The sequence below is a fragment of the Triticum urartu genome, unplaced genomic scaffold, assembly GCF_003073215.2.
Source record: "Triticum urartu cultivar G1812 unplaced genomic scaffold, Tu2.1 TuUngrouped_contig_5261, whole genome shotgun sequence".
NCBI classification, from domain to species: Eukaryota; Viridiplantae; Streptophyta; class Magnoliopsida; order Poales; family Poaceae; genus Triticum; species Triticum urartu.
In genome coordinates this window covers 1-14,110 of record NW_024115923.1, presented here as the reverse complement: position 1 = coordinate 14,110, position 14,110 = coordinate 1, and the positions used below count along the sequence as shown (strand labels likewise).

General features: G+C 44.3%; 1 protein-coding gene across 1 annotated transcript; it reads right to left on the bottom strand.

Annotated features, from left to right (window-relative positions):
* Positions 1-7,373: 7,373 nt before the first annotated feature.
* LOC125528982 lies at positions 7,374-14,091 on the bottom strand (the record flags this gene model as incomplete). Its single annotated transcript, XM_048693397.1, is given in 8 exon segments — positions 7,374-7,901; positions 9,904-10,161; positions 10,785-10,913; positions 11,495-11,587; positions 11,672-11,831; positions 11,983-12,092; positions 13,089-13,144; positions 13,857-14,091. Coding segments are annotated over 7 exon segments (993 nt in total), but the record flags the coding sequence as incomplete, so codon positions are not given.
* Positions 14,092-14,110: the final 19 nt, after the last annotated feature.

Below are 14,110 nucleotides of genomic sequence, written 5' to 3'. Positions count from 1 at the left end.
GAAAGGGGGGAGTCCTACTCCCGGTGGGAGTAGGACTCCTCCTGGCGCGCCCTCTCCCTGGCCAACCGCACCCCCCCTTGCTCCTTTATATACGGGGGCAGGGGGCACCCCATAGATACAACAATTGATCAAGTTGATCTTTTAGCCGTGTGCGGTACCCCCCTCCACCATAGTCCACCTCGATAATACTATAGCGGTGCTTAGGCAAAGCCCTACGTCGGCAGAACATCAACATCGTCACCACGCCGGCGTGCTGACAAAACTCTCCCTCAACACTCAGCTGGATCGGAGTTTGAGGGACGTCATCGGGCTGAACGTGTGCTGAACTCGGAGGTGCCGTACGTTCGGTACTTGATCGGTCGGATCGTGAAGACGTACGACTACATCAACCGCGTTGTGCTAACGCTTCCGCTTTCGGTCTACGAGGGTACGTAGACAACACTCTCCACTCTCGTTGCTATGCATCACCATGACCTTGCATGTGCATAGGAAAATTTTTAAATTACTACGTTCCCCAACATGGACGACTATATTTGGATACCGGAATGGTTCCGGGTGAGATCGGGAATATACCGGAGCACCGGGAGGTTATCGGAACCCCCCGGGAGGTATATGGGCCTTATTGGGCTTTAGTGGAAAGGAGGGGAAAGGAGCAAGGGAGGTGGCACCCCCCAAGCCTAATCCAAATTGGGAGGGGGGCCGGCCCCCCTTTCCTTCCTCCCTCCTTCCTCTTCCTTCCCTCTCCTACTCTAAGTTGGAAAGGGGGGAATCCTACTCCAAGTTGGAAAGTAGGACTCCCCTTGGCGCGCCTCTCCCTGGTCGGCCGCCTCCTCCCCCTTGCTCCTTTATATACGGGGGCAGGGGGGCACCCCAAAGACACAACAATTGATCATTGATCTCTTAGCCGTGTGCGGTGCCCCCCTCCACCATAATCCACCTCGATCATATCGTAGCGGTGTTTAGGCGAAGCCCTACGTCGGTAGCATCATCACCATCGTCACCACGCCGTCGTGTTGACGAAACTCTCCTGAGAAACTTTGTTGGATCGGAGCTCGCGGGATGTCATCAAGTTGAACGTGTGCAGAACTCGGAGATGACGTGCGTTCGGTACTTGGATCGGTCGGATCGTGAAGACATACGACTACATCAACCGTGTTGTGCTAACGCTTCCGCTTTCGGTCTACGAGGGTACGTGGACACACTCTCCCGTCTTGTTGCTATGCATCATCCTGATCTTGTGTGTGCGTAGGAAAATTTTGAAATTACTACATCCCCCAACATCTCATCCTCGCCTGACATCATATATTCTCCCTCTATTCACAAATATAAGATGTTCTAACTTTTCCTAAATCAGGTGTATATCGGACACATGTTAATGTCTTTATCGAAAAAGACATGTGTTAATGTGTTTGTTCATCCATTTTAGTCTATATAGTCTATATTAAAATATCCAAACATCTTGTATTACTGAACGGGGGAGTTACATTTTTTTCCATAGAATCCAAAAAGGATCGAGCTCGACTATCAAACTAAAGTGCACATTAATTCCTAGTTACTAACGCATCCAGTTTTAGGCTAAGTAACCTGTAATTCCGGGTGGATGGGGTTTAAGAAATATTCAAACAAGAGAATGAACAAGGAACATTGTATGCTTTGTTACATGCGTGTACGGAGTAGGGCAGATTCATGTGTGCTGCGTGCCAATGAAGCTATACTAGTGGTTGGGGCCCGCTATTGCAGGCCATTTAAGAGAAAACTATGCGTACCTCATCATCATGTCAAAAATATATTAAAAAATTCTCACGTCACGTAGACATCACAACCATCTTAAAAGCAAAAAAAGAAAAAATCTAGAAAAACTTCTCTTAAAAAAAGTGCCCCTGCCATTAAGAAAAACTCTAAAAAGGAATTTCTCATCATGACCAACCAACATGCGCCACATGGCGTAGCTGGTTGGCCACCATTCTAGCGTCTCTTAATTTAATTGTGGGCCATTTAAGAGAAAGCTATGTGCACCTCATCATTATGTCAAAAAAATAAAAAAATATTCTCACGTCACGTGGACATCACAACCATCTTAAAAGCAAAAAAGAAAAAATCTAGAAAAACTTCTCTCAAAAAAAGTGTCCCTGCCATTAAAAAACTCTAAAAAAGAATTTATCATCATGACCAACCAACATGTGCCACATGGCGTAGCTGGTTGGTCACCATTCTAGCGCATCTTAATAGGTTTAATTGCGGACCGTTTAAGAGAAAGCTATGCACACCTCATCATCATATTAAAAAAATAAAAAATATTCTCACGTCACTGGACATCACAACCATCTTAAAAGCAAAAAAGAAAAAAAAATAGAAAAACTTCTCTCAAAAAAAATGTCTCTGCCATTAAAAAACTCTAAAAAAGAATTTATCATCATGGCCAACCAACATGCGCCACATGGCGTAGCTGGTTGGCCACCATTCTAGCGCCTCTTAATAGGTTTAATAATAACACCCTTGCTTTGTAGCTATACGAGTAAGCAAGAATAGTTTTGCTGCGGTTAGGTAGATCAGTTCATGGAAGCAGCTATTAAAGCCACACGACGACGATCCAGTATTTGTTCTTGACTCGGTATAACCCGCGGCGGCACCATTTTTCCCAACTGCTACACGGTGCGATTGCATGCACAAACACCAGTCCGTCGGTCCGTCAACCCATCTCCATATCGACCAATTATATATGATCACCCATCTCCATCTCGAGCATAGCTAGCTCGTTAATTTGCTTAAGAATCGCACAAGTAACCTTCACACAATGACACAATCTGTTACGCTAGTGATTGCGTTGCAGATGCAAATTTTGAGTAACATTAAGCAGATAGTGACAGTTCAAGCACATTGTAGGCGACCATGTATTTATGTTCCAAACAGAGACCCAGTCAGAGAGACATGATACTCTACTTTTTACGTACAGCTTCGTGGAGTACAAAGTATACTTCGCACTAACAGAAAGCATAAACATTTTCTTCGTCCTCGGGATTGTTTATTATAGAAAGTGTTGTCTGAGATCTCTTTGAACCCCAGTTATGCTTACATGCATCGACAAACAATTCTCATTCCCTTCTCTCTCGGTAATTTGTCATCCGACACGATGCGTTGCATTGCATGATGCATGCCATCCGATACGGCTTGGTCCAGTTATTAACATCACCGGATGCAACGCGGTTCATGGCTGTCAGAAGAGTGTCGTGTGTGTGTGTTTTTTTTTGCGAATGAATTCTTTCATTACTCAAGTATCAGAGAATACAATTCGTCCCACAAGTGCCAAAACATCATCCGGACCAGAGCCTAGCCAAACCAAAGTTCGGCGTTGCAACCTACCAAAATTTGCCAAGGCATGACTAACCCTATTATAGCTCCGACGAATATGAGTAATGTAAGAATTCCTTTCTCCCAAACTACTAATGATCTCCCTGATAATGAAAGCATATTTAGATTTGTTGCTATTCCCTGTCTTAATCATATTGACAGCCTCTAAACAATCAGATTCCACATCTATTGGTAAGATGCTCCACTGAAGGGCCAAAGAAATTTCCTCCCTTATTGCAAGTAACTCTGCCTCCAGCACATCATCACATGCATAGAGAAGTCTGCAAGCACTGAAAACAATTTCTCCTTCGTGATCCCTTAGGATCATTCCGGCTCCCGCCGTAAAGCCCAGGACCGAGGCATCCGTGTTGAGTTTGACTCTGCCCACTGCTGGAGCGGACCAAGAACCACCCACTTCATCAACTCTGTATATGTCCTGATCGGGAATATGAAGACATGCAGCTGACATTTTTCCTTTCACTAAAGCATCACTTGAGCATATATGAATAGAGTTTAGGGATGACAGATAGCTGGACAGGAAGCGCACAAAAACATCCACGGGCGGTGGCTGTTTTGCATGCACAATTTCGTTACGCACATACGAGATTCGCCAGAATAGCATCATAATCCTAGCTCTCTCCTCTTCATGCAGTTTCGACAGGAGATGAAGGAACCAATCACGCCCAACATGTATGATGCTTAGACGGTACGGCAATGTCCATTCCTTCGCCATGGCCTTCCATAGGAACACAGCATGATTACAGGTGCAAAACACATGGAACGAGTCCTCCTCCTCCATACCACACACAGGGCATGTACCTGAGACTTCCAAGTTCCTTTTCACTTTATTTGTCCAATTTGCTAGCGAATCTGTAGCTAACCTCCAAGCAAAAGACTGAACCTTTGGTGGTACAGAACTTTGCCATATAAATTTCCATGCTTCTCTTGTTCCATCCGGCCGGGAACGTGTAGAGACCTCATTAGGATTTGAGCATTCATCACTAGCCAGTTTATACGCACTACGTACAGTAAAAACTCCACTTTTTTCAGACCCCCAAGCAACAAAGTCTTCCTCTAGCCGAGCAGATGGTTTTATTTTCTGAATTTCAACAATGTCGACCGGGAGAAAGAACTGATTTATTTTGTCAAAGTCCCAATTACCATGGATATTCAGAAGCTCCGAGACCCACTTTAGGCGGCACCTACCACGCTGTGAAATCAAGCCTCCGGTTGGCTCGCGTGCTATCCATCGGTCTCTCCATATACGTACACTCTGACCATTTCCGATTCTCCAGACCACGCCTTTTTTCAGAAGTTCGAGACCATAGGCAATGGCCTGCCATGTAGGTGATGGGTTACTAGTGAACACCGTATCCAGTAGGCGCCCATTTGGGAAATACTTCGCTTTAAAGAGCCTTGAGCATAAACTGTTTGAGAACTCTAATATTCGCCACACCTGACGAGCAAGGAGCGCTTGGTTAAATAGACGAAAGTCTTTAAAACCAAGGCCGCCTTGTTTCCTTGGCCTAGTCATTTTCTCCCATGCGTATTAATATGTTTTCCTCTTCCCTTTTTCTGCACCCCAAAAATAGTTCCTAACCATGTGGTTTAGATCATCACATACCTCCAGCGGGAGCTTGAACACACTCATAATATAAGTAGGGATAGATTGAGCAACAGCACGGATTAACACTTCCTTTCCCGCTTGAGTAGGGTGCCCATCATAAGCAAACAATCGATTTGAAAGTTTTACTTGCAGGTTCTGAAATTTTCCTTTTGACATACGGCCATCCGGAGTGGGCAGTCCCAAATATTTCTCTTCAAACTCTATCGTGGTTACTTGCAAAATATTTTTTACTCCGTCTCTGGTTCCTTCCGGACATGAGCCACCCACCATCATGGAGCATTTGGCAGGGTTTAACAGCTGCCCCGTGGCATTTGCATAAACTTCCAGAGTGCTTTTAATATATTGTGCTTCTTGGTCACACGACTTGAAAAACAAGAGCGTGTCATCCGCGAATAATAAGTGTGAGACTCCCGGTGCACTTCTAGTAATTTTCAGCGGAGAAATATTACCGGTATCAATCCCTTTAGTGATAAGAGCAGAGAGACCGTCAGCAACAAACAAGAATAAATATGGGACAGCGGATCACCTTGCCGAAGACCACGCGACGGTGCAAACGAATCCAAGATGACTCCATTGAATTTTACTGAGTATCTCACCGAGGTCACACATGACATAATCCAGTCAACCCACCGGTGAGCAAAGCCAAGCTTTTGCATCGTTTGCCTAAGGTAATTCCAGTCCACTCTATCATAGGCTTTTGAGAGATCAAGCTTATAAGCACAATAACTCCTGGTAGGGTCCTTCTCTTGCTTTATATGATGAATACATTCAAAGGCAACATAGGCATTGTCGGTAATCATACGTCCAGGAATAAAAGCACTTTGCGAAGGCGAAATAATCTCATCTAGAACAGGCCTTAACCGGTTTACTAAGCATTTTGAGACCACTTTGTAAACCACATTACATAAACTTATGGGGCGGAAATCCGTGATTTTCACAGGGTTATCAATTTTCGGGATCATTACAATGATAGTATCATTGACATTTTCAGGCATTATCCCACATTGAAAGAAATTTTTTACCGCAGCAATTATACCTTCCTTCATTGTCCCCCAGTTACGCTGAAAAAACCGCGCGGGGAAGCCATCCGGACCCGGCGCTTTTAGAGGTCCAATTTGGAACAGAGCGTCTCCAATCTCCTTGTCTGAGAATTCCGCACATAAAACATCATTTATTTGCGGAGTTACAACAGCCTCAAACAAATCAGTGACTTGGCCGTGATCAAGACTTGGGTCAGCCGAAAACAGCTCCTCAAAATAATCTGTAGCGGCCTTCCCCATCTCCTTAATCCCCGTATGCACAACACCTTGAGCATCTTCCAACTTCTTAACTCTATCTTTCCTTGCCCGCCATACTGATTTTGCATGGAAAAATTTTGTGTTCCTGTCTCCTGCTTTTAGCCAATCTATCCACGTTCACAGGCACGTCCACGTTGCTTTGAAGACATAGGAGTGTCAAGCATGCCCATATAGACTAAATTTGGAGAAACATGTTGCTATAAGTCAGAGGGCATTTTTGGCAATTACAGACACATGTACTAGAGTTCTAGATCAGGTGCAATATAATTTCAAGTTGTTGAAAGATTTGTAATGTTGTGTGTTCCGCTTGAGATATGTGAAGCTTGTGTGTGTTGCATGCATAACCGCAACAACAATTTGTAAGTTGCATGAATTTGCAGTTAAGGTAAGTCGATTTCGTGGGAGAAGAAAGAGCGGGCGAGGCGGAGCTCTAAGGCCAAGTCAGGAACAAGCTGGAGTCGGAGACGATGCGGCTTGTGTGGCATCTTAGGTAGAAAAGACTTTGTGAGGGGGGGGGGGCTTCTAATATTTGATTCCTATTTGATTCCCACTCAGATTGACAATGTCCTCGCGCAAGGTTGGGACCCGGCGGCGAGCGGAGCGGGACACTGCAGGAGGAATAGCTCAAGGAGGCCGATCCAAAAAGTTGACTTACACAAAAGATATCAGGCGACTCACCAATAGTGGGTCCCATAATCCACCGGATTTGTTAGTTCATAGACAAGTGATTTACTTTACTCCCTCCGTCCATATATATGTAGGGTCTAATGCGTTTTTTTTAGTGCCTTTGACTATTGATAAGATTGGAAGAAAGGATATATGCTTTTGTTCTCGTATATATATCCTTATCCCTTGCAATCACGAGAACCTAGCAATAAGATTTTGTCCTTCTACTTCAATCATAAAAACATGGTAATAAGATTTATTTATTTTAGAGAGCACAACTACGTGACCACTTGCGGCATTGCCTACCTCCACTACAACTCTCACATCGTTTCAATAGTTCTCTTGTTCCATCCATTCTCAGACGATCAGACCCATAAACAGTAGTACTTGGCCATCCAAACCATGGCGGACTCTTCTCAGAAATGCACCGAGTAGAAGAGAAGCGGTGATCTCCAAGCCTTCAGACAGAAATGATGGCAATAAAGTTTTTCGGACCAAGCAAATACATGCCACTATCCTGAACTGTCTACCTCCACTACACTGTCCTGCTCTACAACTGCATCCTACACGGCTACATCGATGAGCCACTGCTGCCATTGTTCAACGACACCAGCAAAACTGTGTGTATGTCTTACAAGAGAACCTGTTTTGGATGTGTTGGCCGAACTATGCACAAGGTAGCGTGTTCATATGTACTGCCTTATACCGTCTTTGTTTGAAATGCTTTAGACCTTTTGTGCTGCTAGGAAAACTTATGACGTATTATGCCTCATGTTAATTCCTCGAATTAAATACCTCTCATATTCTGCAACTTCAGAAAACCGAGGATGCCAAAGGCTTCAATTGTGAATATTTCAACGGCCTGAAGCCTCCAACCGTTACCGAGGCATGACAACGCCAAGCTGGAACTACAAAAATAATGGACCCTTTTACTGCTCATGTTCTCATTGGTCCGGCAAGCTCTGCAAGGCAGGAAGACAATACCATTAGAGAACTGAAGTATGTTTTTAAGAATGCCATTCGAGCTAAAGCTGAACAAGGTTGCCATTCCTATCAACCCTTATATCTTTTCCATCAAATATTTCCTCCCTACACATTTTTTTTTAGATAAGACACCCAAAGGGCATCTTATATCTGACAAGTATCAAGGAAAACAGTAGCTAGTACAATGGAAAAACAAGAAGACACAAAACGACCAAAGGGCAGCCCCAGTGCATGTAGCTCCTGCTTGCGCAGGGTCTGGGGAAGGGTCCGACCACTTTGGGTCTATCCGCCACGATCTTGTTGGGTACCATGTTAAGTCCCATGTGAAGAAGTTGCAAGCATATGTTGTGTGAGTATTAGTGCCCATTTAAGCTCGTATACATAAACATATATCCGAGAAAGCCCGATGCATGTAGCTCCTGCTTGCGCAGGGTCTGGGTAAAGGTCCGGCCACTTTAGGTCTATAGTACGCAGTCTTTTCCTACATTTCTGTAAGAGGCTGTTTCCAGGACTTGAACCCATGACCTCATGGTCACAAGGCAGCAGCTTTACCACTGCGCCAAGGCTCCCCTTCTTCCTTCGACTTCACACCGCCAGCTGGAGCTGAAAATTTTCACTGAACCAGCAGTAAGGGGAAGGGACACCTGCAAACGCCCTCGTCATACCCTCACAGACCTTTTGCTGACGCTGGATCGGACGTCGTCGAGGTAGACTGGTAGAGAGACACTGGAGAAACCTTATTCCAATGCGCCAGCGCCATCACCTCCTCAGATGCCACGAGGGAACCAAAACCTAAGGGGAACATGGGCCTACTAGAACCAAGAAAAACGGACGGGGCGGGTCACCACTCCTCTGGCCGCTGACGAGGCTGCCGTACGAGAATGACAAAGGAGACCTTGGGTAACGGCCAGGGTTTGCATGAAAATGTAAGTCCTTTTTTAGTGTAAATGTGCTCATTTTTTACTATTTACTTTTAGGATGACTCAAAAGTGGAAAAGGTTATGCGGCAGCTGGAGATGGTGGCCTCCCCGGTCTTTCCGAAGAGGCCTGCTGGCAATGCAACGTTGTGATGTGGGCTGCAGCATAGAGCGTGGGCGTCTGGGGTGCTATGTACACCGGCGCCAGCATGTCCAAGAAGATTGCTTCGCTAGTTCTGGCTGGGTCCTGCCATCCACCTGCCGACTCCTAGGCACATATGGGTGGAAGGTACGTTGGCCCGGACAGCCCTAGAGATGTGGTCTTCTTCGGAGGCGCCTGGCAACGGCTGTGACGCGGCCTTGAGGCCTGAATCTACCTACCTCGCCATTCATGGTTGGAGGCTGAACAAGGGGAGACCTTTCGTCGTTGCGGTCAGTACTTGGTGGCACCTCCTCACCTGCTCGTTTGGTGAGGACGGTGGTGTGTGTGCGTGTGTCCCTCCTCCTGGGAGGTTGTACCTGTACTGTTGTTCTCTTCCTGTTCAATGAAATGAAGCGCAAAATCTTTTGCATTTTCTCAAAGAAAAAAAAGTGGAAAAGGTTAAGTGCTTGCAGAAAGTCAAAGCCTTCAGAATCATATCCAGTAATTTTGTTCTGGTTCAATTCATCTAAAGATGTTAACTTCCAAAAAAATCATCTACAGATGTTTGATGCGGAGACCATGTTCACATACATACACAAGTCCATACACGAACCCTAGAAGTATACCATCAAAGTTTAAGATCGCGGGCAAAAGGATTTAGCGGCTGGCTCGTCAAAACGCTACGGCCGCTATAGCGGGCGATAGTGGCCGCTATGCCATTTAGCGGGAACAGTACATATGCATGTTTGTCTGAAGAAACAGATGATTTTCAGCAGAAAACAGAGGATTTTCTTCGAAGCAGTGTTGAAAATCTATGCTACAACCTACAAGTCGTGCAATACCAATAGGCTGACATGCTCTGTTGCTTGTATTGAATCAAAAAAACGATAGAGATTAGAGAGGATCAGAGCAATCCTGTACCTCCTGGAGATATACTGGGAGTTGGAACCGTGTGAGACTGAGCTATCATTATGGAGTGTGGACACATCGGCGTCGTCCTGCAGAGGCCTTCGTCGCCGGTCGCAGCGTTGGCGTGTCCGCAGCAGTATAGGTTGCGGCTCCTGCCAGGTGCTCTGGTCTCCGCTTTGCTGCCTCGCACATCAGTGCATCCGACTTCCGGCGAAGCAGCCGCCGGCCCACCGAGCGCAGCTGGGAAGAACCGCGCAGCCGCAGCAGCAGCTGAGAAGGGAATGGGGATAACGATGAGTTAGGTTTTCTGGATGAGCTGCTCCTCTGTCCTCTCTATCGGGGCAAATGTGGGCCTGGCTCTTGTTGGGCCTCTGTTTCAGGCCGTCCCAGCGAAATTGCAGCGAGCGCAAATGAGTTTTGCGCCGTTTCGTGCAGCGATCGCGTGATTAACCACAGATCGCGTTTTTTCAGGCATCGCGTCGCGGGGAGGCTTCCAGCCAGCGATCGCGCCGCGATCGCGCAATTTTCGCCCGCGATTTAAAAGTTTGTATACCATACAAGTTAAAATTGAGGAGCATGTCTCTTATATTGCTGTGAAGATAAATTGGGTTCTATGCTCTTGACTTTTTGCCATATTCATACAATTAACGTTTCTAGGATGTCATTTTCATTGGAATAATCTTGCACATCCTGGGAACTCTGGTTTCCTTAAAACAGACTAAGATAAACTGACTTAGTATTTAGGTGCGCAATTTTCACGAACAACAACACTTTAATGTTGCACTCCCTCCGTCCCACAATATAAGACGTTTTTGCAAGCTTTGTTAGCTTGTAAAACCGTCCTATATTGTGGCACGGAGGGAGTAGATCGCAGGTCATTGGCAACTACTTACCAGACCAAGAGCTTCTGCAGCGGTTTTGACACCAGTAGTACATACGCCCCTGTATAGAGAGAGAAGGTGAACCCTCTCTGCAACTTCCAAATTCTTTTTAAGTCCACCAGCGACCATTTCCATTTCTGCCTGCAAGAGACAAAAAAAAGAGCTTGCATGAATCATGTTTTTTCTCACCAATAGGAGGATATATACACAATAACATTGAACAATGCCCAAAGAACCCTAGGTTTTTTAAGTTTAAATTATTTGTATGCATAGCCATATAGTGAGACAACTCAGGTAGTCTAAGCCAAATATTACGTTGGAAATATAGCAGCATGCCAGAGTTGATTATGTAACTAGTACATGAAACCTAGTCTTCGCTGCTACAGACATGCAATCACCTAGTATTCACACTACAGCCAGCCCCCAAGTGGGATAAACCATGGAAAACCATAGCAACTCAGCTCCTCTTTCTTCCCTCAGCTCAAAAGTTTAACTTGGTCTAAGAGTTTTACTACAGTTGTCTCCCTTGGATTTACACGCTGTGAAAACATAAATAAATCATATATAGGACAACGTATGGCCGTATGCACTTGCACAACACACTGTTGGGCGAGGGAATCACAACTTTGCAACTCTTGAGAAACTAAAGGATGAAAATGGATCGCAAAAGAAAACAGTAACACTGAGAAAGAAATTGCCGAGCTCAAAAACAAAATACATACAGAATTTTCTTCTGGAGGGAATACACGATGAATTCTACAGATCTTTACAAGCTCATCTAGTGCCTCCGTTCGTTTTCCCTGAATCTCTAGAGCCTGCGGGCAATGACAGATAGAATCAACATGATTGATACATATGCAAGGTCATAAACAAGTCTAAAATCCTACAAAAATCCATACCCAGCATTGCAAGAGACACGCACGAGTGCGAGCAGCAACTGATGCACAAATAAGTGTGGCAGCACGGAACTTGTCCAACCCAATATTCACAGAAAGACCAGCAAGAAAATCTCTTGGATTCTCTCCATTAATTTGTGTTGTCCCCATGTCTTCTGCTGTTCTTTAGTAAGAATAAAATATCAGGAACATGTGTATCGAATAAGCAATAAAATTAAAATAATTACAACAGTTTCTTCAAAGTAGATAGTTGCCATGAAGAGCTGAATGTGACATGAAATACACAAAAAATGCTGTCCTGAAACAGAACACACCTGCTGCAATCGTCCAGAACAAAGCCTGTTGTTGCCCTATAGAAAGAATCGCGTGCATTTTCTGCGTCAAATGAGACCTTTACTCCTGATATCTTGCATAACTGCCTTAGCTGCATTAAAATACAAGGAATAATTAAGGAACAGCAAGATGACATGTTTGACAAACTGAAAAATTATTCCAACAGTTTTCTGCTGCTCCGAAGATTGGGAGATTTATTCAACACAAAGTAAATCTTAAATCATTACATAATAATATTTGCAATAAGATATCTAAGAATCATGCCTATAAATGACATTGCTAGAATAATTAGGCTGATTTATGTAAACAAATCAATGTGGTGACCAACACACATGCCGTCAAGTCCAAGGAAGCAGGGTTGTGATGAATTTCTAATCAATATTACTTCAGTCGCATACAGATTGCTTTTAGTTCACAGTTGGTGATGCTGGCTTCAAAATCAAAATTACAGTAGGCAATAAAATATCAGAATTAAAATTCTATGTGTAAGGTGCCCAACAAGAAAATATTATTTTATGCAATTATGTGACTATATGCCAGGCTGCAGCTCCTGGCTTCTAGCTTCTAGGAACAAGCTGAAGCCGGCGAGTACAACTCTCCAAGCTCCACCAATGCTTAAGCCAGAGCCAGACAAGCTTAATGTGCATTTTTGATAAGCTGGAGCAAGCAACCTCTGGCCAGCTGCACGTCTCCTTCTACCAAAACAGTAAAACTAGACTGTTCCATAGCTAGCTTTTCAGAGCTCAAATTTTGAAGCCGGTGCTCGGCCAAACAGAGACCAAGATCTAGCAAGAGGTATATGTTAGCCAAACAATCCAATAGAAATGGTTGGAATCCATAGGGATATTGCAGTATTAAACAGTAAGAACGTAATCTAGAGGACCATGGCGTTCTATCAGATTGCGAATTTGTGTTATCTCTCTGAATGTCGACCTACTTCCCATGGAAAAAAAAATCCTAACTGCCTGGTACAGAAGGCTATATAGCAAGAAGAGCATGCCAGCACTTCTCAAATTCAAAGTTGATACAAATATGCAAAAAAAATAAAATATTATAACACCATAATGTTAAAGGTACGAAGACTAACTTGAACTGCATCATCGTATCTGTAATCCCTCCCCGCAACCCTATTGTCAATGATTGCTGGAACATGGAAAGATTTAAGGTTTTGATAAGTGAATCAGCATGGAAGTTCTCAGGAGTATGATAAGATGGCCTACATTACCTGCCAATGAAAAAGGGTAACACTATTAGACTATTAGTTATCTAGTACTTTGCATCACCTCCTGTTATGTGAAGGAAAGTGGCAACAATTATAAGAGGTAATTTTATCTTCCATGACCTCAAGGATCCGTATTTGAAGTTTGGACTACCACAATGAAGACACACAAGTTACATGTTCTAATCAATACCAAGAAACTAAGACTGAGGCCAGACACCATTCAAATGTTTGGGTTTAATTTGTAAAGGATGTTACTCCTTCTCTTTTTGGGTCAAACCAAAATTCAGCCAAATCTCACACATGGCAGTGATAGTAGAAAAAATCTGCATCCATCTAGACTCAAAAACAAAAGTTGGTTTTGCCTATTAGTGAAAGAAATGCTCAGAACAAATAAAACAGTGCTACTAGCACAGTTCTATTATTGTTCATCGGGCATTCAAAATGATACACTTCTATTTTTGAGTTCTGACAAGTATAAATGAACCTAGAAAGTTGATACTATTCTATTTTTCTGATCGATATGCTTATTTTATATGCAATCTGATTACGTTCAATATTCCTGTTAACTCCATATGTTTTAATGTTTGAACTAGAAACAGAACAGGATAGTTTGAGATATATGCAGGCATTCACCTCGGACCAATCTATTGGCCAATATCGCCCACCTCTCCGCTTCTTGCCCCAGTTCCACCAACTCGGTTTCTACCTCAGGCCACCACTCTGGGACCCTTCCCTGTGGTTCCTTCCTCCTGACCTTCCTTGCGGGCTCCTGGACGCGGCTGACCGGAGGCAGCACAGGAGACGATACAGCCACCACCACCTCCTTCCCTCCCATGCTCCGGTCCCGCTTCGTCACCACAGCTCCGCCCTCCGGCCGGTCCCCCCCC